Source organism: Chlorocebus sabaeus, chromosome 18, assembly GCF_047675955.1.
Source record: "Chlorocebus sabaeus isolate Y175 chromosome 18, mChlSab1.0.hap1, whole genome shotgun sequence".
NCBI lineage: Eukaryota > Metazoa > Chordata > Mammalia > Primates > Cercopithecidae > Chlorocebus > Chlorocebus sabaeus.
Window position 1 is genome coordinate 25900101 of NC_132921.1, and position 23433 is coordinate 25923533.

Here is a 23433-nt window from a genome sequence, read left to right on the forward strand (position 1 = left end):
GTTGGCCATTTGTATGTCCTCTTTGGGAAAATGTATATTCCAATCTTTTGCCCATTTTTAAATCAGGTTATTATTATTATTATTTTTTGCTATTGAGTTATGTGAATTCCTGATATATTTTACATATCAACCATCTATTAGATATACAATTTACAAACATTTTCTCCTATTCTGCAGGCTGCCTTCTCGTTTCATCCCCTTTGCTTTGCAGAAGCTTTTAATGTTGGCAATAATGTTATGTTGGCTAGAACTAGACTCAGATACCGTACAATTTCAATTTTGGGGAAGAGCCAGTGTGGGGAGTAGTTGTTGTAGGCTAATATTACTGGTGATAACTAAAAGTTAACTTAATATAGAACAGGTCATTTTGATGACTGATGCTAGTTCTATCAAATTTTAAGTGGTAGTGGTGGCATTTGTGGTTGCAGGTTTGGATGTATTGACAAAAAAAGTCAAATGCTGTAAAATATTTTAAGAGATTTATTCTGAGCCAAATATGAGTGACCATGGCCTCAGGACACAGCCCTCAGGAGGTCCTGAGAACATGTATCCAAGGTGGTTGGGGTACAGTTTGGTTTTATATATTTTTAGGGAGGCACGAGACATCAATCAAATACATTTAAGAAATACATTGGCTTGGTTCAGAAAGGCAGGACAACTCAAAGTGGGGGCTTCCAGGCTAGAGGTAAATTTAAACATGTTCTGGTTGATAATTGGTCTAGTTTATCTGAAGACCTGAGATCGATGGAAAGGAATGTTCAGGTTAAGATAAAGGATTGTGGAGATCAAGTTTTATTGTTCAGAGGAATTTCTCAGAAAGCAGACTTCAGAGAGAGAGCAGGTTGTAAAATGTTTCTTATCAGACCTAAAAGGGTGCCTGGCTCTTAGTTGATTATCTCTTGGATCTGGAAAGAAAGGAAGGAAAACAAAGGGGGAAGGATGTTATTTATAGAATGTGGAGTTCCTCCACAAGAGACTTTGCAGGACAATTTCAAGGTATTGCAAGGAAATATACTTTGGGGTAAAACATTTTGATTTTTTTGCCCTTATTATGCCAGAGTCAGATTAGAAAGTAAGTCACAATATATGGGGTTAAATAAAACCCATCTGATGAGAATGTATGGTTTGTAGGGCATGACTCCCCAGACCCCCTAGAAAGGAATTTGGGCAAGATAAAAAATCAGAGCTTAGTCCTCAGATGAATAGGTGGAGATTATACATTGTTGGAAAAGAGTGATGAGCATTGTTACTGTAGGCTAAGTAGAAGTTACAGTAGTTATAGGTTAAGTGGAATTAGTTGCAGATTCAGTTGAAGGGAATGTAGTTGTTGATTCAGTCAGAGATGGTAGAAGTGGTGATTGTTTGAGTTGTCAAGTAAGTTTAAGTTGAAGTAGGACTCGATATTGTTGACGTTGTAACAGTTATAGTCTGTTAAAGTGACTGCAGCCATGGTTCCACTTGAAGTGATAGGAGTAGCTGTTATAGTTGCAAACTGAGTTGAAGTGGTAGAGGCTGAAGTTTCAGGTGAAGTGATGACTGTGGCTGTTCAAATTATAATTGATTGGCAGCTGCAGCAGATGTAGGTTCTGTGGAAGTGGTGGCAGTTGTAGCTGTTGAAGTTGTAGTTTCAGTGGCTGTACTTGCAGGTACAGTCGAAGTGGTGGTCATTGTAGGTGGACAAGCAGGAGAGGGTGTTCCAGGTTTGACAGTCACACACTCTCCATTGTTTGTGGATAGCTGGATAACAATGGAGGAACTGGCAGATCCTTTGTTATTCACCAAGCATACTATAAGTACTCCAATTGCTGTCATTATCACACAGGCTAAGAGACAAGCCAGGAAGACTTTCCACATAGACCAGTCATTGCGGCAATGCTCTTTTACCTAAGCATGTGTATAAAAATATCAGCAATGAGAAACAAAACTGCTTGTAATTTATCATCTCTTTTAAATTACTTATAACTTATTGCGTTAACATCATTTGAGTCACTATGTGTCTCTTAAAGTTGGGCTTGAAGTCCATGTTTTCATGCAGGTAGAAATAATTGTCCCTTACATTAGAAGAAAGACAAATCTGCAAAATCTCATCTTCTCTTATCCTATTTTCCATTTGTCTTTTTAACAGACTTTATTTTTAGAGCAGTTTTAGGTTGACAGCAAAACTAAGCAGGAAATACAGAGATTTCCCACATCCCTCCTGCGTCACACATGTTCAGCCTCACCAATTGTCCACTTCTCCAATCGGAGTAGAACATTTGTTACAATTAATGAACCTACAATGATATACCATTATCAGATTACTTTAGGGTTCACTCTTGGTGATGTACACTGTATGGGTTTGGACAACTGTATAATGATATGTATTTACCATTATAGTATCATGCAGAGTAGTCTCACTGCCCTAAAAAACCCTCTGTGTTCCTCTTATTTTTCCCTCTCTCACTCCTACCTTTTTTTTTTAATGTGAGCACTACATCTTATATTGTTGTTGAGAAGATTAAAAATAACATATATAAAGTTACCACTTTTCAAAAATATTATATTTGGTTTTGATGCAGTATAATATAGAATTTAGAAACAAGGGCTTTGGAGTCCAACAGATTATTTCATAATTACCTGGATGAAAGCAAGATCTTCAAGGAATAGAATACAAAACTTGTACCTTTCAGACAGAATACAGTAGGTCTGAAATATTACAAAACATGGGCCACGGTATTTGTTGGAAGACTAGAGTTTCATGAAAAGCCTGATGACACCAAGACAGCAGCAAAAGAATGAGGGCAATGGTCACCAAGGCCAGGGAAATGAGGGCCACTAAGACCAAGTTAACCCTAGGACAAATAACATCCTCTTTCCTTGATGGGAGGCACTGAAAAGGAGGTTCAAGGAAAGAAAGTGGCAAAAAGGCTTATGTACATCTGGGAGAGGATTCTATAATACTGCATTACACAAACTTAAAAAGAGCCCTTTAGTGACATTAAACGTGCATGATCAGACAGAAGGAAACTATGTTCTCCTCCTGCTTTGGCCCCTTCTGGCAAAAACCGTGTGAGTTCTAGCAACTCTCTAAACTTTCCTGAGCCATATTTTCCCTAATTGTTAAATAATTTAACGGGACTAGATCAGCCATTCTCATCACTAGTTGTACATTAGATTCATCTGGGTAGTTTTTAAAAACTATTGTTGTATGGGCCCCACCCCCCAGAGTTTCTGATTTAATTGGTCTGGGGTGGGGCTCAGGCATTTGATTTGTCCTAAACAGTCCCCAGGTGATTCTAATATGCAGTCAAGTTTAAGAACCAGCAGAGGCTGGGCATGGAGGTTCACGCTTGTAATCCTACCATTGGGGGAGGCTAAGGTGGGTGGATCCTTTGAGCCCAGGAGGTTGAGACCAGCCTGGACTACATGGCAAGACCTCATCTCTACAAAAAGTACAAAAAATAGTCAGGCATGGTGGCATATGCATGTGGTCCTAGCTACTTGGCAGGCTGAGATGGGAGGATTGTTTAAGCCCAGAAGGGTGAAGCTGCAGTGAGACGTGCTTGTGCCATTGTGCTCCAGCCTAGGTTACAGAGTGAGACTCTGCCTCAAAAAACAAAAAATAAAAAATAAAAATAAAAAAAAGAGCCAGCAGACTTGATGTTATTGAAGACCTCCTTCAATTCCATGATTGATATGGATTACTTTACCTCTGCAAACAAGAAGAAACATTTTCTAATTCCATCCTACTGAGCTTATTTATTATTTCACATTGTCCCAGAAACAGTATAAAGTTCATGTTGTTTTGTCCAGAATCAAGAAACAAGGCTCAGAGGCTCTCTACTAAGTCTCTATAACAAGACTAAGCAGGGAAAGGAAGGAATGCCAGAGTTTGTGGAACCAAACCAAACTGCGAAGCATATTGGTAATTTATAGTCAATGTTAAATTTCTATACAACGGCTGAAGACTTAAAGATACAGTCACGAGGTAAAGTTCATTCAGCCTACAGGACATGAGGTCAGGAACCAAGGAGAGCCAAGTCTGGTCTCCAACGCTAGTGGAGACACTCCAGAGAACAGTAAGGTTTCTGTGTCAAGGTCATATACACCAGAGGACAGAACCCAGGGAGTTAAAGAAAGTGCCACACCCAGGTTCAGAGGCTGCACAGAGTAAGAAAATAAAGTGATCACCAAAATAATAGGACCTGGGAAACTTTAAATATGACAGTCTCCCATCAGAGCCTAATGGTGAATTAAACCTTAATATTGCCAACATTCTTATTCACCCGCCCCTCCCTAACCTTGCATTTGCACCTTACACTTATTCCTTTGATTTTCATGTATGTTCTGTATCTATTATGGATATTTGAGTCCCCAGTTAGAACATTAGCTCTTAGAAAACAGAGACTAGCAAATATTTATTTTCTTGTGAATTGCCTCACAGTGACTTGTACCTATACTGAGAATACAGCAGATGCTTAATACAAATGTAAATGAATTAAGTAATTAAATACATTTCTTGGGAAATAATAGGCAAAGTAGATGCCCTTATAGAGCACATCCCAACCTGAATAAAAGCTCCTGTGCTAAACATTACCTGTGTGTTACTGGATTCTGATTGTAGACATCTTGAATGTGCAAGGACCCCTGGGCTCATGCAGACCCCAGTTAAGTTGGGAGAGACATCACTGGTTATATCATTTGAAGGTGGACACCAGCGTATGGAACTGTGAGCCTCTTGGTCATTTGGACATGTGGTTGGCTACAAAGGCAGACTAGAAGTGAGTAGGAAGCCTAGGAAACCATGGCGTTGAATTGCTAAAATAAAACTCTTCTATCAAACATACCTAAGAGTATGACTTTTAAAAGGAATAAATCTTTTCTTATGCCCTGAAGATAAAAAAAAAATCTAGACATTTATTATATATTATACTTTAACTAATTTTGGTAAGTTACTAAAGTTCTAGTTCAGGAATGTGTATCCTCTTCCTCATAGTACACAAATGGATTGAATATCCTTAACGTTGCAAGCTGCCATATGTGGAACATATATTAAGAAGCCTCTATAAGGAAGAGGATGGTGAGCTGAAGTCCTTGCATCTTATTGGGTACAACCTGCTCAGGTCATTTTGGAAATGAAAATATTGAAGTAAAAAGAGTTGAAATGATTTGTCATCATGACACAACAGCGAGCATGGGAGCTCGGACCTTCTGGTGTTAAGGCCCATGTACTCCACTACACTATACTAGGAATAGTATATTGTTATGCTACACCATGCTATGCTAATATAGTAATGTAGTATATACTATACTACATGATACTAGTGAAAAATTCTTACACAAAGTGACTGCTTTACATAATTCATACCATGCTCTATCCAATGGAACTTGCAAGCCTATGACAGTGACATAGAAGACAAACCATTGGTCAAATTTACAGTATGCTTTTGCTGGGTCCCTCTTGGGCATAGAGCAATGTAAAAACAGTCCACAACAATACAGGTTTCTGCTCTCAAGGAGTCTATATGCTAACAGGGAGACAAAACAGGTTAGTGTATAATTAACAAATAAATGCAATAATTGTAAATTATTCAGAAGAGGTAAATATGGATTGAAAATGACTGAGTTGGCGGGGAAAGACTTCAGGGAAGGGGTGTGTTAAATGAGGGGAAGGATAAGATAAAGTGAACATGAGAGAGGAGTAGATTCAGGAATTTATGGCTCTTGTGGAAATGTTTTTTGTTAGTTTCATTTTGTTTTGTTTTGTTGAGATGGGATCTCTCTCTGTAACCCAGGCTGTAGTGCAGTGACACAATCATGGTTCACTGAAACCTTGACCTCCCAAGGCTCAAGCAGTCCTCTCATCTCAGCTTTCTGAGTAGCCATGACTACAGGCGTATGCCATTATGCTCATTTAATTATTTTTGATGTTATTTTTCATAGCGATGGGGTCTCCATATGTTGCCCAGGCTGGTCTAGAACTCCTGGGCTCAAGCAATCCTCTGGCTCTGCCCCCTCAAGGTGCTGGCATTGTAAGCATGAGCTGCTATACCCAGCCAAAAGTTTTATTACATATGAAACATAATGTAGAATTATCTAAGGCTCTTCATCTCACAGGATGATAATGTTTACTTTCTAGCTGTGAATCAAGGTGATCTTGGGTCACTCCTCAATCAGCTTCAAAAGAAGAATACAGATGATTTAATAACCCATTACTAATAGTTATAGAAATTACTGGCCAATGAACCAGTGAGTTCCATGAAAACTGTCAAACCAGAATGGTATATAATCATTGACCCATTAGAAATTATCATTAAAAATACAAAATTATAAAATTGTCATTAAATAAGATGGGATACTCCTGGCAGTAGACAATTAGCTAAGTTAAGTTTTTCTGTAAGTATAATATCAAAGAAATAGATATCAGTCCCATGTTTATCAAATATGAATAAACAAAATTCTACTTAATATTCATTACGCAAATTTGAAGAAGTTGAACTTACCTTTGTTAATACCCTTGCTTATATAACTAGATGCTGATCCTGTTGTTTTCATTACATCCGATTTGCTTGTGGCTGGTGAACCTGAACATTTTAATGCACTTTGCAAACAAAGTGAAACTCACTCAGCGGGGCAGTTTCCCAGAATTTTCTGGCCCTGTTAGAATCCCAGCCCTTTCAGAGAGGAAGGTGATGGGTGGGTCTACACTAAGGATGGGGAACCTGTGATCTAGGCCTAGTTTGCAGCTTAAGTAATAATTTTACTGTGTCAGGTTGCTCTGACTCTTAGTACAGGTGGAGTCTCTTTTCCAAACTGGAAGAGTTGAAGACCTGTAAATAATGTTTAACCAGCATTAGCGTAATCAGCATTAGCTAATAATGGCCACAGGCAACTGAAATGCGTTAGTTGTACTTACTAAAGTACATTCTATAAGTTTTTTACCCTAACTTTATAAGAATTAACTTGAGATTTCTTAGATCCCTAACAGAAAAACAAAGACACCAAAATTTATTTTTATTGTGTTTATAATCTTCAATTACTTTTAAAATTCCATTATTGAATTTGGTCTGAAGAGAAAAATATTGCTGTATCTATGCCTGAATAATATAATAAAGTAAAATATTTAGTCAGCTATCCAGATATATGCTGTAAAAAATGTAAGCTAATATTTGTAAACATCTTTATATTTGTTATTATCTAGAAAAACTATCAAGATGATACATACCTGGCCAAGTATATATATTTTTTCCATCTGAGTATTTGGACATCTAGAAGATCCAATTACAGGGTTGCCTGAGCAACTGACCAAGCAAACTTCCAGACACCAACCCAGGGACTGAAGATCTTGTTTCCTTTGGTGAACCAGAAATCCTCTATAGCAGTTTTGTATTAACACGTACTGAGAAACAGGACTTTCTTCTTTGGTTTATCTCGTGAGTTATACAGGCTGATTACCACAGCTCCATATGACAAAAGCAAGCTATTTCTTCACACATGTTTCATTCATTCTTCAGGCAGTGAATTTTAACTCACCATTTTAATTTTCATTACATGTCCTTCCTTTTTTCTGAAGTCAAAGGTTATTTGGTTGGATATAAATAGATACATAAAATCTGTATATGATACAGATATATGATTATGAAACTATACACTGAAGGCTTGGTTTTTGGTATAAAATATTTTTTAAAAAGCAGACAAAATAGTCATATTTTGACGTGGTATTTTTGGAGGATTTCTTTCTTAGGAATATTAATATCTAGGATTAATATCTGGTTTTTCAGCATATTTAGAAATCTGAGTTCTGACAAGTCTAAAATTCTAAGCATCAAATTGTAAAAATGGAGCTTAATAAATTCTGACATCAGTTTATGTTTACATGAAGCTGTATATAGAAAGTTAAAGGGTCTATTTGTATATCCTATGGCCATAGAAACATTTCTAATACTTTGTATCTATACATATTTAAATTAATACCTAAATATATAACATAGCAAAATAAAACATGAAAGTTACAGCACAAAAATTGATACAGGGTTGCTCTTTATTTTGGAGGAGAATGCAAAATTATGATCTTGGCTACATAGTAATAAAGAGATTAAATTGCTTTTAAATTCTGAAAATGAAATTGTAATATAGGCAAACTATCAAAATGGAGCAAGGACACTCACCCGCTGGTTTTCAGAGTGTTCAACGTTCAGTATGTATTTTCCATGTTTTCTGTCCATTCTAGAGCTGCCAATATCACAAGCTTCTCTCCAAAAATATTTTTCAATTTGTTCATTGCCCTTTATATCTGCAACCAGGAAACAATTAAAACACTGGTGGAAATCAACTATGATGCATCAGTACAAGCGTGGATTAAACTAAATACTAATTATTCACTAAAACAGGATCCACCTCAGAGGAGGAAATGAAATGTTAATTGCAGAAAGATGCAAGAAAACCAATACTTCTCTGAGAGCGATTGTGACTGCTCCCTTTGAAAACCTTACATTATTCTTCCATCTCTCCTCTTTGGCCCCATCATTCAGGAACTCACCTTTTATTTTAGGACTGACCCCAGAAAAACATTCTGAGATAGAAATTTACCATTGCTTGCTTCCTACTCAAGCACGAATGTCTCTCTCCCCTTGTTGGCACCATCTCTTAGGTACCCATGACCTCAGGGAAACTTCACTTTTTCAGTCCCTGGGTTGGTGTCTCTTTTGTCAGTTGCTCAAGCAATCCACACTCATTAAAAACTATTAGAATCAATGTCTTAGGCAATAATGTCAAAGGAGTGATGGAATATTGAAAATCTTTAAGAAGAGAGTTTTTTTTATTTTGGTCAAAAAATCTAGTTTGTCTTAAATTGCAAAATGATCAACTCTCGTATTGGTTTATTCACTCAACAAGTGAGAATATGGAGTTTCAAAAGTGTGCCAGGTATTTTTGTAGTGCAGAAAGTTCCATAATAAAAAACAAATTCCTATTCTCTTTGTATGTGACACTTTTGGATTCTGAATATTTTTAAAGTTTAATCTTTTAAAGTTTAATCTCTTATAAATGTATTCAATACCTTCAGGTTGTAAGCTTTACCTTTGAACTGTAGAATATAAAGAACATGGAAAGCTGTCTAGGAATTGAAAAACTGGGAAAAAATTGTTCCAAAGAAGAGTTTAAAATATGATGATTTGCTACCACATAGATGAAACTTGAGGACATTGTGCTAAGTGAAATAAGTCATCACAAAAAAGACAAATAGTGTAGATTTCACTTATATAACATACCTAGAATAGTTAAAATCATAGAGACAGAAAGTAGAATGTTGGCTGCCAGGGGCTAGGAGGAGGGGAAAATGGGGAGTTATTGTTTAATGAATATACAATTTCAGTTTGGGAAGATAAAAAGAGATCTGGAAATCGGTGGCAGTGATGGTTACAGAATATTGTGAATGTATTTAATACCCCTAACTGTATACTTAAAATGAGTAAGATGATGAACTTTGTGTTGTGTGTAATTTATCACAATTTAAAAAGTGAAACAGAAACGTAAAGATTTACTCTTCTTGAAGGAAAGCAAACAGTCAGTGTATAGCCATGGGGTACAAGGGACCAACATGGGTTGAAGGTGTCAATAATATTAAAAATGACTTTTGAATGACTTTTTGATTCATTTGAAAATCAGAAGAATATTATTATTAAACCAATAATATACATTTAATTGTATATTATTTAAAATATTACTACAATTTTATCCTGCAAAAACATTTCATTTGTCACTAGAGCCACATAGCCACGGTGGAAGTGAAACTCCATTACTATTGATGGCATCCATACATTACATCAGTGGCATAAAGAGTGGAAGATTATTTTTGTCACTGGAGTCTCACCCTCACAATCTCTAACTGGCCAAGCAGTTACATGACTCAGTCACAAAATTTTGGAGAAAATTTTAACATTTAAAATTAAAAGAAACAGTAACATAAAAATAAGACAACACATTATTCTGTAGCTAAATATATCATGTGAAAGTCAGATTTTTCTTTATTTTACAAAGAATATTTCTTCACCTTGTATTATGAGGAAAAATTCTTTGAATTCCTCAATCTAAACCTTAACAGAAAAAGCAGAGCACACCTGAATTGTTAGAATGACAGAGAGCGTGGATATCTCTCATTACCCTGTCAGAGTCGCCAATAAAGGATCTTTGTTCTGAGTGGGATTTATAACGAAAAAAATCTGAAAGTCTTGCTGGCTGACACATGGCTGAGAGAACTCTGGTAGCTGGCCATTTTTTTGCACTCTAAGGTGGCAAGGGGAGGAGGCCGTTTTTCAGTCATCCAATAAAGAAGTGAATTGGCTGTTGTCTCAAAGCCTAGGTCAAAGTTGATTTTTAAAAATCATCTTACTCAAAAATTTTCTTACCTGAAATTTTGGTAAGCTCTGATTATTATTTCTTTGGTCTACTGATAAACTGAGAGCCAGCATGACAGCTTCAGCCATGTCATGCTGGCTCTCAGTTTATCAGTAGACCAATGATTTTAGACATTTTAGGGAAAGGGGTTATTATATTTCATCTTTTTGTCAGACACAGAATTTCAAAGCCTAAGTAAAATGCTGGCATGCAACCAAAAAAGCATGAAAATCCTTGTGAAAAAGATAGAAACTGAACAATAAATTTCCAAACTTCCCTGTCAAAATTACCAAAGAAATTTGAACCAATCATTAAAAGTAAAAATAAAAACTGAAACATTCTGTAAATTCATATATATTTTTTCACAACACATTTAGCATGTTCTTTATTGCATTGTTTACAAAGCTGAGCCAATACTTATACCAATTATTCCTTTACTGAATCAAAAGTAACAAAAAAGTATTTAAGCAATACAATTGGATTAGAATAATTAGTCCTATTCGAAATAGAAACTTCAGGAAGAAAACATGTTTTGATTTATATCATTGAGTTTTCTAATTCCAAATATAAAGTTTACTTATAAATTTTAAATATGGTTATATTGACAAAGCACAGTCTTCCATTAATTTATTCCCAACTGTTTATTGAGTGCCTAATGTATCACAGGCATATCTGAAACCTGGATATCAAATTAGCAGCAACCAAGACAGACAAGACCTCTGCTGACACTCTATTCTTTGTTAGTGAAAGCTTGACTTTTGATTTTAATTTTCAGATTTGTTAAAAGTGTTAATATTTTTGTTCAACCAAAGAAAATATTCTCTTTCAGCTTTTTGTATGTTGGAATTAGAGGAGGGACCATAATGATAAATATATATCAACTTCTACAGAATAAAAGGCAACTGTATAATTCACCTGTGTTTGAGGACAGTGACTAGGAATTCATGACTTACCTAAAAGTTGGTATTCCATTTTTGGATGACCTTTGCTATTTGAAAGTTCTTTCTCTTATAGAGCCAAAATTTTCCTTGTTTCTCTGGCTGACTTACACCCTGGTCCTCCTATCTGGAGAGACCCAAAATAAAACTATTTTTTCTTCAGAATATGGATCTACAATCCCTGATAGACAATTCCAAAAATCCAAAAGGCTTTGCAAACTGAAAATTAATTTGTATGTTTGGCACAAATTTATTTGGCAGTAAAAATTAATATAAACAAACAAGGATATTTTGAGTCTTTAATAAATTTAGCATTAGCATGGTTATCTACATGTTCAATTACAAAAATATTAATGTGTGTTTCAGGCTACCAACATGTATTGTATAATATGCAACATATGTACCATATTTCATCGAATTTTAAAAATTTTGAATTATGAAACATATCTAACTCAAACTTTTCACATGAGGGATGATGGGTTTGTAGAAATGTTACTTTTTTTTTTTTTTTTTTTTTTTTTATAGCCAGGACTTCACTGTGTTGCCCAGGCTGGACTTGAATTCCTGGGCTCAAGTAACTCTTCCATCTCAGGATGCCAAGGAGCAGGAACTCCAGTTGTGCGCCATCACACTCATTTGTGTAAAAGTTTACAATTTTTTAAAGACAGTTACATCCCTCCTTATTCTCATTGTGCTGAAAAACTATTTCATAAAAGACTTGCATTACTAAACTGACTCTCATGACTGGCATTTTAAAACTGTGAATGAGAAGAAGAAAATACAACTTCATCAATTGTGAAAAAATATACCACTCTGATGGGAAATGTTGACGATGGGGGAGGCTATGCATGCGGCAGGGACCATCAAAACATATTTTTCCTCTCTGTACCTTTTACTCAATTTTGATGTGAATCTAAAACTACCCTAAAAAATAAAGTCTATTTGAAGAAATAAGAAAAATAATAGCTTTAATTGATGGATCGCAGGAAATGGTGCTACCCTTAGGCAACCTCTGACATAGATTTGATTTTACCATAGTATTACTGACATTATAGAAATGTTTATGTACCCTCCAATGGGCGTACCACACTGCCCAAAGCTAATCCTTGTAACACCTACAATTTAGTAGTACTATCCCCACTTTTCCGATGAGACCTATATATGCTTTCAGTGACCTTTTACAAACTCAAGATTAGAGTGTGTGGCTCTCAGGATATCCACTCGTTTCTTGTCTGTGGCCATTTATTAGTGTCTAGTGTATACCACACTGAGCCCTAAGAATGATAGGGAGAAAAGGTGAAAGACAACTCAGAGCTTGAATTCATTGTCAAGATCATACAACTGTGGCACCTTTAGAGATTCTGATGACATGTATCAAGATTCATCAGGGAGGTATGGATATTTACTGGAAGCACAGCAAGGGTGGTGCTGCCACCTGGAATTAGACCGGCCCACGAAAACAGAGATGGCTGGAATTCAGGTTTTAAGTAACACAGAATTTAGCAACTCCCAGGGCGGAGACATGTCTCATCATCCTTGCTGACTCTCCAAGTTCTGTCCAAGCATGAAACAAACGTTAGGACGTTCACAGAGCATGAGGATTACCAATCAGCTGCGTGGGCCTTATTTTTGAGAACATGAAGGCCCCAGCTTTTGCAGCTGAGGTTTACTCATCAGTGGGATTAGTTTACAGGGATGAACACAAAAAGATTAAGGTAGGGCTCCAGGCCTCATGAAAAAAATGCAGCAGATAGACTGCTTATTAGAATCAGAGCTCAGAATGAAAATCTCAGAAAATGTCAGGTTTAAAAGATAGGGCAAATAGAGAAACTGGGATTCATAAGGTACAGAACCATAACTGGGTTATCAGATCTGGACCCGAAATTGGGGTCAACTCAACCTAGGATTAGAGTGGGGTGCAAAGGCTCAGCGGTGGGACATCATAGCCCTGTTCAGGGCTGCAGTAGCCAGGCTCAGCGTACAGTGAGCAGTGCAAACCCAGTAGTCTCATAGTTCAAAGTTAAGACTTGGCTCCTTTCATCAACCTCACTATGGATGGAGGATGCTGTGGTAAAAGACAAGAGCTCATGAAGCTGGAGCAGCTCATGGAGTCAGGTTTGGATATGGAACAATGATGGGAACTAAGGCAGGACTGAAGAAGGCTGTGATGAATTCAGCTCTGAGGAGCTGGTGAGGAGTGGCAGGTAGGCAGGATAGTGAGAGGAAGTGAGAATTAACCACTGGGACAGTGTTCAAAATATTAGGAAAACAAAGGAAGTGATCTTTGAGGGAGGAAGGTGGTGATAGTTTGGAAGAGGCAATGCACGTGGATGGACAGAGAGAAGGAAAGAGAAATTGTAGAAGAGAGAAGTAAAGACCACCATGGAGTGGTAGAAAGAGGCAAGGCACTGGGGGAAAGTAGGAAAAGTGGTCTGGAGGTAGAGTAAAGGCTAGAACGAAAATCGGTATTAACTAGATTACACAGGCAAAGAGGAAAGAAACGTCAGGATGTGAACTTAAAAATATGCATTGAGAAATAAACAATACAATACTCTTTGGAGCAAGAGAATACATGAAAATTAGATGTACAATTAGATGTACCAGTTTTATGGCCCTAGTGTTAAAAAAGAAAATATTATAAATATCCCTAAATTAATTTAGATTTTAATACAATCTATTCACACTGTTGACTGCCCTTTACATCCCCTGTTGGGCATTGGATGTTGAAATAGAAATAAGGATTCCACCCTCACACCTGAGGAGGACCACATATGATGGTCCTCCCACTTCCATGTTTGCCCCTCTTTGATTCATTCTTCACAAGGTCGCCAGAATACTGTTTCCAAAATGTTAACCTGTTTATATCGCCATCCGGTTCAAAACGCCTAAATGGCATCCATTGTCCCAGGTCAAAGTCCTCTCATGGCCCACGTGTCTCTGAACTTTCTGGCCTCTGCCTGCCTCTGAATCCCCATCCTGCACTATTTTACACGTCACATACCACGCCCCAGTCACACCATTTTTAAAAAATGCATTAACAAAAATTGCAACCACACAAAAAGGTATAAATAGCCACATTCCCATTGGTAAATAGCCACATTCCCATTGCCCAGCTTAAGTGATAACACTGTTTTACTTGCAATGAGAGCTACTGTGTCCCTGGACCTGAGCACAGTCCCCTCCTGCCCTTTTCTCTCTTCCTACCAGGTATCAGAACTCTCCTTAATTGGTGTTTATATATCTCATGGATGTTTTTATGTTTTAATATATTCTAAAAATATACAGTATAGTTTGCATGTTTTAAAATTTGTATGAATCCTATTATACTGTATTTTTTCTCAATGCAGGTGTGGAGTTACCTAGATTATATTTATACGACTCAATTACATGGACTCTTGTAACTCTATTTTATTCACTTTCATGTTTTATAGTATTTCATTTGATTATTAACCTATTGTCCTAATAATGGAAGTCGAGTTGGGCTCCCTTTTATTAGCATCATGAACAATGAGGCTATGAATACTCTAAAATATGCCTTGAATATGCCTTCTTGGGCATATATATTAAATATTTAAATAAATATTTATTTTAAATATTTAATATTTAAATAATTCTAAATGTATAATTAAAAGTGAAATTTCTGTATCATCAGGTGTATATTTTATTAACTTTACCATATATTTCCAATATTGTTTCCAAAGAACTTTGCTCATTTGTATGGTATAAAATACTGTTTTTTTCACCTTTTCTTTCACGCTCCTTATATGTAAGTTGGAGTTTTTAGTCTTTGTTTTTGAGTTGCACAACAGATGTTTGTTGTGGTAATTTTTGTTTACTCTTTTTTCTGCCTTGTATGTAAATACTGGAAGGTATTATCATCTGTATTCCAAGCTATTTTCAGGTGACCAGTTCCCAGAATGTGGGATTACACAATCAAAGGGTATTTTATCACCCTTAATACAAACTGATTTCCAAACTGCTGAAAAATTTTTGATTTGCTAAAAATATTGACAGCACATGTTCAAACACATAATTAGCAGTGCTGAGTAAAATATTTAAATATAGTACTGATTAAGTAGGTAAAGAGTGTGTAATTTTATTGTTATTTTATTTGTTATTATTGAGTTTAAGCATGTTACCATAACTCTGTAAATAATTGTAATTTATGGGCTTTTGCTCAGTTAACTATGAAGATGTAGGTGATTTTCTTCCTCTAGAAGATGTAGTAGACATTTTGATTGGCAGTTAACATTCATTCTTATTCATTCTTAGTTCCTTCTCTGTACTCCTGTTACACCAACAGCTGAAATTCTGGAACTACGTTCCCAGAACACCTAGGCTCTGTCAATGAGATGTATTCACATGAGATTTATAAAGTCAAAGGGAAATGCCAGCCCTTCTTACCCCAGCAGTGGGGGCGTCTGATATACACAAGCTTCAAAGGTAATAAATAGGTAGCTTTTGTGGTGACAGGCTGCACTCTACCTTTCAGTCTCTGGTTTGGGAGCTGCAGGAAAATGTGACTTGGCAGGAGTTTTCTGCAGCCCTCTGACCACGCAGCAGGTCAGAGAAAACCTACAGATAGTCTTCTTTATTTTACTCCTTATACTATATTCAGCATCGATAACCGTATTCCTTTCTGTTTACATTACCTAAACCAGTTTCTGTTATCCTAAGGTGTGCCCAGAAAAAGAGTGATTCCAAAAAATTGACCCTCAAAGATGAGAATCTTAGCCTGTATATCTGTTATCTGACTTGGTATAGGATGATCAATGAAATGTGTATTAAAAAGCATTGATGGTTGTTGAAGCTGGATAATAAGTACTTGTTTGTAAATTGGAAATTTTTGTGAAAACGTTAAAAAATATATCGGTCACTGGCAAAACAATGATTATGTCAGTAAGAAGATAAGACACTGGAAAACATGAATAATGAAAGCTAGGGTAGCTTAAGAGTAAAATGAATGTGGTGGAAAATAAAAGACATACGAGGTCAAAGAAGAAATAGCTCAAAAGAGAGATGAGCAGCGCTTGGTGGAGGACACAGGATTGATTGAGTCCCAGAGTACAGATGAATTTCTAAAAGAGGAAGGAGAGGGACAACAGCATTTTGGAAGAACAGGACATGTGCCAAGTAGATGGCTTAGTACACAGTAGAGGCTCAAAGCCTTTTTTTGAATAAAGAGTTGATGATTAATTGACTGATTGGCTAATTATTTTATTCACTGGATGTGCCAGGGTCTGAAATATTCACTCAGCCATTTATTAAACAAATACATATTTACCACTGACTAAGTATAAGTCTGGGAGAAAGTTACCATTGTTATGAAATCTAAAATTGAATTCATTTCCAGAATATTATTTCTGACTTATAACAGAAATTACAAATTAGAAAACACATTTCTTTTTAAATCGAAAAGTGCAGCCACAAATATCTGTGTACAGTAACATCACAGATGGAAACGACTTGGATCATTTCAATTGTATTTGTATTAGTAAGAAAGAAACAGAAATTTATAATAATAAAATATAAGTTAAAAGATTTTAGTACAACTTTAATCTTTTATTAAAATTGCTGGCAGCACTTTTTAAAAAGTATTCTTGCGGAGCTAAGTGGAAGAACTGTTAAAAATTAATTCTTATTAGCTTAATAGATATTGAAATATATTTTTTCAATTTTTGCTTACAAATAAGTTTTTCCTTTATCTAAGTGAAACATTTCTTCCCATGTGATTATATTCTTGACAGTATTTATATATAGTTCTTTCTTCATAGATTGGATTAAGAGTAGTATTAATTTTTTCATGTTTCTCTTATCTTAAAAATTGATTTTTTTCTTTTTATGATTTAAAATAAGATTGTATAGTTCGTATCAACTTCACCAAACCCACCAGTAAGATATAGCATGTCAGAATGCTTTCATTGGTTTACTGATTGGACCATGAATGTTAAACCTGCCTATGCATTAGAATCAGTTGTGAAGGTGTTTATAAACATATATTCCTGCCGCACTCCTGCGGTTATAGTACAGTAGGCCTGGGGAAGAACCAAGCAATATCCATTAAAACCTCCTTGATATCCAGGAAATATAAACAAAGCGGCATGTTCACGTTCATTATTTTAGTGATTATCTTGCATCGTTATTTCTTCTCCATCTCCTTCAGTATTTTGGGAGATAGACATACAGTAAATGTCTGACATTTAACTAAGTGACTATAAGGTTACATAAAGAATAGCAAATAATTAATTCTAACAACTGTGGTGCTAAACAGCAAAATAATCTGAAGAAAACTTATATAAATAAAATAATTTTACACATCAGGAAAAAAAATGTGGTACTTAAAAAACATACATATTAAGTACACTGATCCAATACATAGAGAATTGTCATACTAAATGAAATATTCTGAACAGATAAAAACTGCGTTCCCACTGAGGAATCATTTAATTTTATAAAAACAAAAACAATGTTGGTAATGAATACCCAACCAATGTTAATAAAGATTTCTTTGTGAGATTTTATCAAATTACTTGGAGGGTGGTTCCTAGATTTTTTTTTTCTAGGAAAATTACATGATCTGAAATTTTAGAAAAATTGTTAAACTATTACAAAATAAAATAACAATTCTAATAAAATGGAGGTATGTTAAATATAAAAGACAAATGAGTCGGATTTGATGTCATGGTGCTGGTGCTTGGAAATGGGCTAAATTGTTATCATTGACCATTGCTACAGGCTCCGTTGAAGTATTTGTGTTAGCTAAACAAATCACCTGTGATAGCATTTGTAGATTCAAATTTATCGTGTGAGCAGCTATGGAAATGATCAAAGATAACTTAATCAAAGTACTTAATGGTCTGGTTGCCTTATTGGAGGCTACCACATTGTTGTAGTTTCTGTGAGAATAGTGACTTAGCACTTCCATTAATAGATTCACTGGAAGGGAGGATAGAGGTTGTGCTGTCTCAGCTGATGTGCTGGTTTCTGTTGCTGGTGTACATTTAGTTGAAATAGTGGTAGCTGTAAAACTTGAAGGCTCAGTTGAAGTGGTAGTTGCAGCTTAATTTGACATGATGATAGTGGCATATTCAGTAGACATTGTGATAGCTACATTTTAGTTAAGGTCCTGGTAAGCAGAAGGTTCATGTGAAATATTAATCGTGGACCATGACAGGTGGTGTCTATCAGTGGTATAAAAACAGTGCTGCTGAAGGAGTGTTTTGTTATTTGTCACAAATATTGCAGCCCAAGTCAAAATTTTTACTGCCATTTTGCTCTGGCTCTGTTCTGACTCTAAATTTTAAAATTTGAATAAGTAGAGAGCTGAGGATAATGTTTAATCAACTGGTCAAAAATAGTCACTAATATCATTCAGTGCAGCTGAAATGCATTTGGTATATTTACTGAAAAGTTATGACGTAAGATGTACTATTTCTCCAAGAAGAAAAAAATACCTAACTTGCCTTTTTGAATCTAACTTTCAAGTGACATTTTATTTCATTGGTCAAAATTGACCTCATTACATCAGAATATCCAGATGGAAGTAAAATTTCTAGAGTACTGTATATAGTACTGTTTTTATAGGATTTGAAATATATCTAAATTTACTACTAACCCAAGAAAAGGTCAACATGATCAATTAATGCCTTATCAAAGGCAACTACTTTTTTATTTAACCAGAGTGCTTTCAAATAATGAAAATTCCATCAGAGAACTGAGGACTCAGAAAGATCTGGAGACCATCTTTGAGGATCACATAAACTAAAACAAAAAGGGGGAAATCTACTTTTGAGATGGAAGTATTTTTCTTGATGTTCAACCATTCAACAAATATACTTATTGAGCAACATGACTTTCTGCTTTGGTATATCTCTTGGATTAAGAAAAATACTTCTCCACTCACTTTCAAATTGTTCTTTAAACTGTGCATTTCAAACTACATATCCACATTTGTTTCTGTTATCAAGGCAACTGTAAAAACTAAATAAGAGTTTGGCTCTTGGGTATGGAAAACATGATGATGTCTATATATAAAGCAGATTTTCTTGACTTATGTATTGGACTTGTAGAGCATATATAAGATTAATTTCTGGTTTTCAAAGATATCAGAAATATTTGAGTTTTGAAAGTTCTAGAATGAGTCTCAAAAATCTGAGAATTCTATACCAAAACCTAGATATCAAACTTTAAAAATACTTTCTAAAGTAGCTGAAGCCAGCATTGCATGGGTTTTAACTGCGTATTATTATTTTAACTCATTAAATTACATTCCAGACAATACTAACATTTTAGTTTAATAAATACATAGAATAAATTTCAAAGTATTCCTTTGATACCATAGAGTAAAAAAAAAAATACAAAATTTCTGGATTCCTGCGGACCCGGCTGCGGCGACGCCAGGAGACTCCAAGCTGCAACGCCGAGTGGCCCTACCGTAGAGATGCCTTCTTCGGTGACGCCTCTGGGTCAGGCCAGGTCCTCTGGCCCCGGGATGGCCTCCAGCGCCTGCTGCTGCTCGCCTACCGCCGTGCAGAGGAGACTGCCCATCCTGGTGTGGCTGCCGAGCTACTCCCTGCAGTGGCTGAAGATGGATTTCATCGCCGGTCTCTCAGTTGTCTTCACTGCCATTCCCCAGGCACTGGCCTATGCTGAAGTGGCTGGACTCCCGCCCCAGGTGAGGTGTCTGACCCTGCTGCCAGCCACATCTCAGAAGCAGTGCAGAATACACAGTATCAATCCCAGACACCAGCAGAGATTCCAGGTTTCCAGCCCCTGGGCGCCAAGGAACCTTTGGTTTACAGTGTGTGACGCATGACTGTCTCTGGGCCGATCCAGGCTCCTGTGCCTGTTTGTCACACACAGACACTGAGCTGGTTATGAAGAGGCCAATGAGATAACTCACGGAGGCCTCAGGAGTTCAAGACCAGCCTGACCAAAATGGTGAAACCCTGTCTCTACTAACAATACAAAAATTTGCCAGTCGCAGTGGCGGGCACTTGTAATCCCAGCTACTGGGAAGGCTGAGGCAGGAGAATTGCTTGAAACTGGGAGGCAGAGGTTGCAGTGAGCCGAGATTATGCCACTGCACTCCAACCTGGGTGACAGAGCAAGACTCTGTCTCAGGAAAAAAAAAAAAAGAATGTTTTCTCAGACTTGGACACAGCACACGGGCCTGCACCAACCCCTCTGCCTTGCTGTCTGCACCCTGAGCCCCCAGTTAGGTGCTGCTGAAGAAGAAGTGGCCTCCTGATCACCGCAGGTCCACCCACAGGGCAGGGTGGTGCACCTCTCACCTGTGCGTGCTTGGGTGCCCGGGACACAGCTGACACCTAGAGATCCCGTGCTTGGACGCACACACTAGGGACCTGGTGGACAGGCCTCAGCCTCCCGCGTGCTCACCGCTGCCTTTCCCCACAGTACGGCCTCTACTCTGCCTTCGTGGGCTGCTTCGTCTATTTCTTCCTGGGCACCTCCCGGGATGTGACTCTGGGACCCACCGCCATTATGTCCCTTCTGGTCTCCTTCTACACCTTCCACGAGCCTGCCTATGCTGTGCTGCTGGCCTTCCTGTCCGGCTGTATCCAGCTGGCCATGGGGGTCCTGCATTTGGGGTTCCTGCTGGACTTCATTTCCTGCCCCGTCATCAAAGGCTTCACCTCTGCTGCTACAGTCACCATTGGCTTTGGACAGATCAAGAACCTGCTGGGACTACAGAACATCCCCAGACAGTTCTTCCTGCAGGTGTACCACACCTTCCTCAGGATCGCAGAGACCAGGGCAGGTGATGCCGTCCTGGGGCTGGTCTGCATGCTGCTGCTGCTGCTGCTGAAGCTGATGCGGGACCACATGCCTCCCGTCCACCCTGAGAGGCCCCTTGGTGTGCGGCTCAGCCACGGGCTGGTCTGGTCTGCCACAACAGCTCGCAACGCCCTGGTGGTCTCCTTCGCGGCCCTGGTTGCATACTCCTTCGAGGTGACTGGATACCAGCCCTTCATCCTAACAGGGGAGACAGCTGAGGGGCTCCCTCCAGTCCGAACCCCGCCCTTCTCAGTGACCACAGCCAACGGGACGATCTCCTTCACCGAGATGGTGCAGGACATGGGGGCCGGGCTGGCCGTGGTGCCCCTGATGGGCCTCCTGGAGAGCGTTGCGGTGGCCAAAGCCTTCGCGTCTCAGAATAATTACCGCATCGATGCCAACCAGGAGCTGCTGGCCATTGGTCTCACCAATGTGTTGGGCTCCTTCGTCTCCGCCTACCCAGTCACAGGCAGCTTTGGACGGACAGCCGTGAACTCCCAGTCGGGGCTGTGCACCCCGGCGGGGCCCCTGGTGACGGGAGTGCTGGTGCTGCTGTCTCTGGACTACCTGACCTCACTCTTCTACTACATCCCCAAGTCCGCCCTGGCCGCCGTCATCATCATGGCCGTGGCCCCGCTGTTTGACACCAAGATCTTCAGGACGCTCTGGCACGTTAAGAGGCTGGACCTGCTGCCCCTGTGCGTGACCTTCCTGCTGTGCTTCTGGGAGGTGCAGTACGGCATCCTGACCGGGGCTCTGGTGTCTCTGCTCATGCTCCTGCACTCTGCAGCCAGGCCCAAGACCAAGGTGTCAGCGGGGCCGGTTCTGGTCCTGCAGCCGGCCAGCGGCCTGTCGTTCCCCGCCATGGAGGCTCTGCGGGAGGAGATCCTAAGCCGGGCCCTGGAAGTCTCCCTGCCACGCTGCCTGGTCCTGGAGTGCACCCATATCTGCAGCATCGACTACACCGTGGTGCTGGGGCTTGGCGAGCTCCTCCAGGACTTCCAGAAGCAGGGCGTCGCCCTGGCCTTCGTGGGCCTGCAGGTCCCTGTTATCCGTGTCCTGCTGTCCGCTGACCTGAAGGGGTTCCAGTACTTCTCCACCCTGGAAGAAGCAGAGAAACACCTGAGGCAGGAGCCAGGGGCCCAGCCCTACAACATCAGAGAAGACGCTGTTCCGGACCACAAGGTCGCCCTGCTCAAGGCGTAATGGGGCCACCCATGGGCATCCACAGTTTGCAGGGTGTTCCGGAAGGTTCTTGTCACTGTGCTTGGATGCTGGATGCCGCCTGATAGACATGCTGGCCCTGAGCAGGTAACCTGGGGAGGAGAAGGAAGCCAGGCCTGGAGGTCTACGGCGGGGGCGGGGTCGGCTCAGTGGCTTCCTGCCGGATGACTGGAAAATGACCTCGCTGCTGTTCCCTGGCATGACCCTCTTTGGAAGAGGGGTTTGGAGAGAGTCTTCTAGAATGACAGACTGTGCGAGGAAGCAGGGCCAGGGGTTTCCGGCCGGGGCTGTGCGAGGCGTCCTGGGGCCCGCAGCACCTTCCCGGCTCACCAGTGCCACCTGCAGGGGAGGGACGGGGCAGGCGGGAGTCTGGGAGGCGGATCCGCTCCCGTTTGCGGCGTCTGTGCTCTCCAGGAGAAAACCAAGGTGTGCCAAATGACGTCAAGTCTCTATGTAAAAATAATTCTGTTTTGTAAACGGAGAAAGTGATAGCTTCGGTGATTTTGTAAAAGTCATAAATGCTTATTGTAAAAAATAGAGGAAACCACCCCCCAACCCCATCCACTTGGGTGATCACTCCAGACCCCTCCCCAAACGTGCCTGTCCGTCAGCACGTGATGTATGTTTACAGTTTACATAAATGGGATTATTTTATACATGGTGCTCTGGAACCCCCTTTTTTCATGCAGTCGTTTGCAGTGAGTTATTTATTGTGATAATAAATAGCATTAGAACAAAAAACAAACAAACAAACAAACAAAAATACAAAATTTCTGATTTTTAGAGAATAGTTGAGAAGTTAATTAATTGCCTTTTCTAGCTGGGCACGGTGGCTCACGTCTGCAATCCCAGCACTTTGGGAGGCCGAGGCAGGTGGATCACAAGGTCAGGAGATCAAGACCATCCTGGGTAGCATGGTGAAACCCCGTCTCCACTAAAAATACAAAAAATTAGCTGGACGTGGTGGCGGGCACCTGTAGTCCCAGTTGCTCAGGAGGCTGAGGCAGGAGAATGACATGAACCCGGGAGGCAGAGGTTGCAGTGAGCCAAGATCGCGCCACTGCACTCCTGCCTGGGTGACAGAGCAAGACTCTTGTCT

At 39.1% G+C, this 23433-nt stretch overlaps 2 protein-coding genes across 3 annotated transcripts; one reads left to right on the forward strand and one right to left on the reverse strand.

Annotated features, from left to right (window-relative positions):
* Positions 1 to 202: 202 nt before the first annotated feature.
* On the reverse strand, positions 203 to 11435 carry DYNAP (dynactin associated protein). Of its 2 annotated transcripts, none has more exons than XM_037988044.1 (3): positions 11328 to 11435; positions 8148 to 8272; positions 203 to 1884 (listed from the first exon to the last, which is right to left on the reverse strand). In XM_037988044.1, the coding sequence occupies exons 1-3, from the start codon at positions 11344 to 11346 to the stop codon at positions 1552 to 1554; spliced, it is 477 nt and encodes a 158-aa protein (XP_037843972.1). In that variant the 5' UTR covers positions 11347 to 11435; the 3' UTR covers positions 203 to 1551. The 2 variants fall into 2 exon arrangements, with proteins under 2 accessions (XP_037843972.1, XP_008012221.1); XM_008014030.3 differs by lacking the exon at positions 11328 to 11435 and adding an exon at positions 4577 to 4741 and having other exon boundaries at positions 8148 to 8243.
* Positions 11436 to 19752: 8317 nt separating this feature from the next.
* On the forward strand, positions 19753 to 22968 carry LOC103244243 (sodium-independent sulfate anion transporter-like). Its single transcript, XM_008014031.3, has 2 exons — positions 19753 to 19986; positions 20730 to 22968. The coding sequence occupies exons 1-2, from the start codon at positions 19753 to 19755 to the stop codon at positions 22314 to 22316; spliced, it is 1821 nt and encodes a 606-aa protein (XP_008012222.3). The 3' UTR covers positions 22317 to 22968.
* Positions 22969 to 23433: the final 465 nt, after the last annotated feature.

What these genes read in the sequence shown, in the direction of transcription:
- DYNAP (XM_008014030.3), bottom strand. Translation starts at nt 8,204, where the DNA reads ATGGACAGAAAACATGGAAAATACATACTGAACGTTGAACACTCTGAA. An exon ending in AACACTCTGAAAACCAGCGG is followed by an intron (nt 4,742 to 8,147) that starts GTGAGTGTCCTT and finishes CTGCCTTTGTAG; the next exon opens with CCAACCACATGTCCAAATGA. An exon ending in CAGAATCCAGTAACACACAG is followed by an intron (nt 1,885 to 4,576) that starts GTAATGTTTAGC and finishes ACACATGCTTAG; the next exon opens with GTAAAAGAGCATTGCCGCAA.
- LOC103244243 (XM_008014031.3), top strand. Translation starts at nt 19,753, where the DNA reads ATGCCTTCTTCGGTGACGCCTCTGGGTCAGGCCAGGTCCTCTGGCCCC. An exon ending in TGGCTGGACTCCCGCCCCAG is followed by an intron (nt 19,987 to 20,729) that starts GTGAGGTGTCTG and finishes CTTTCCCCACAG; the next exon opens with TACGGCCTCTACTCTGCCTT.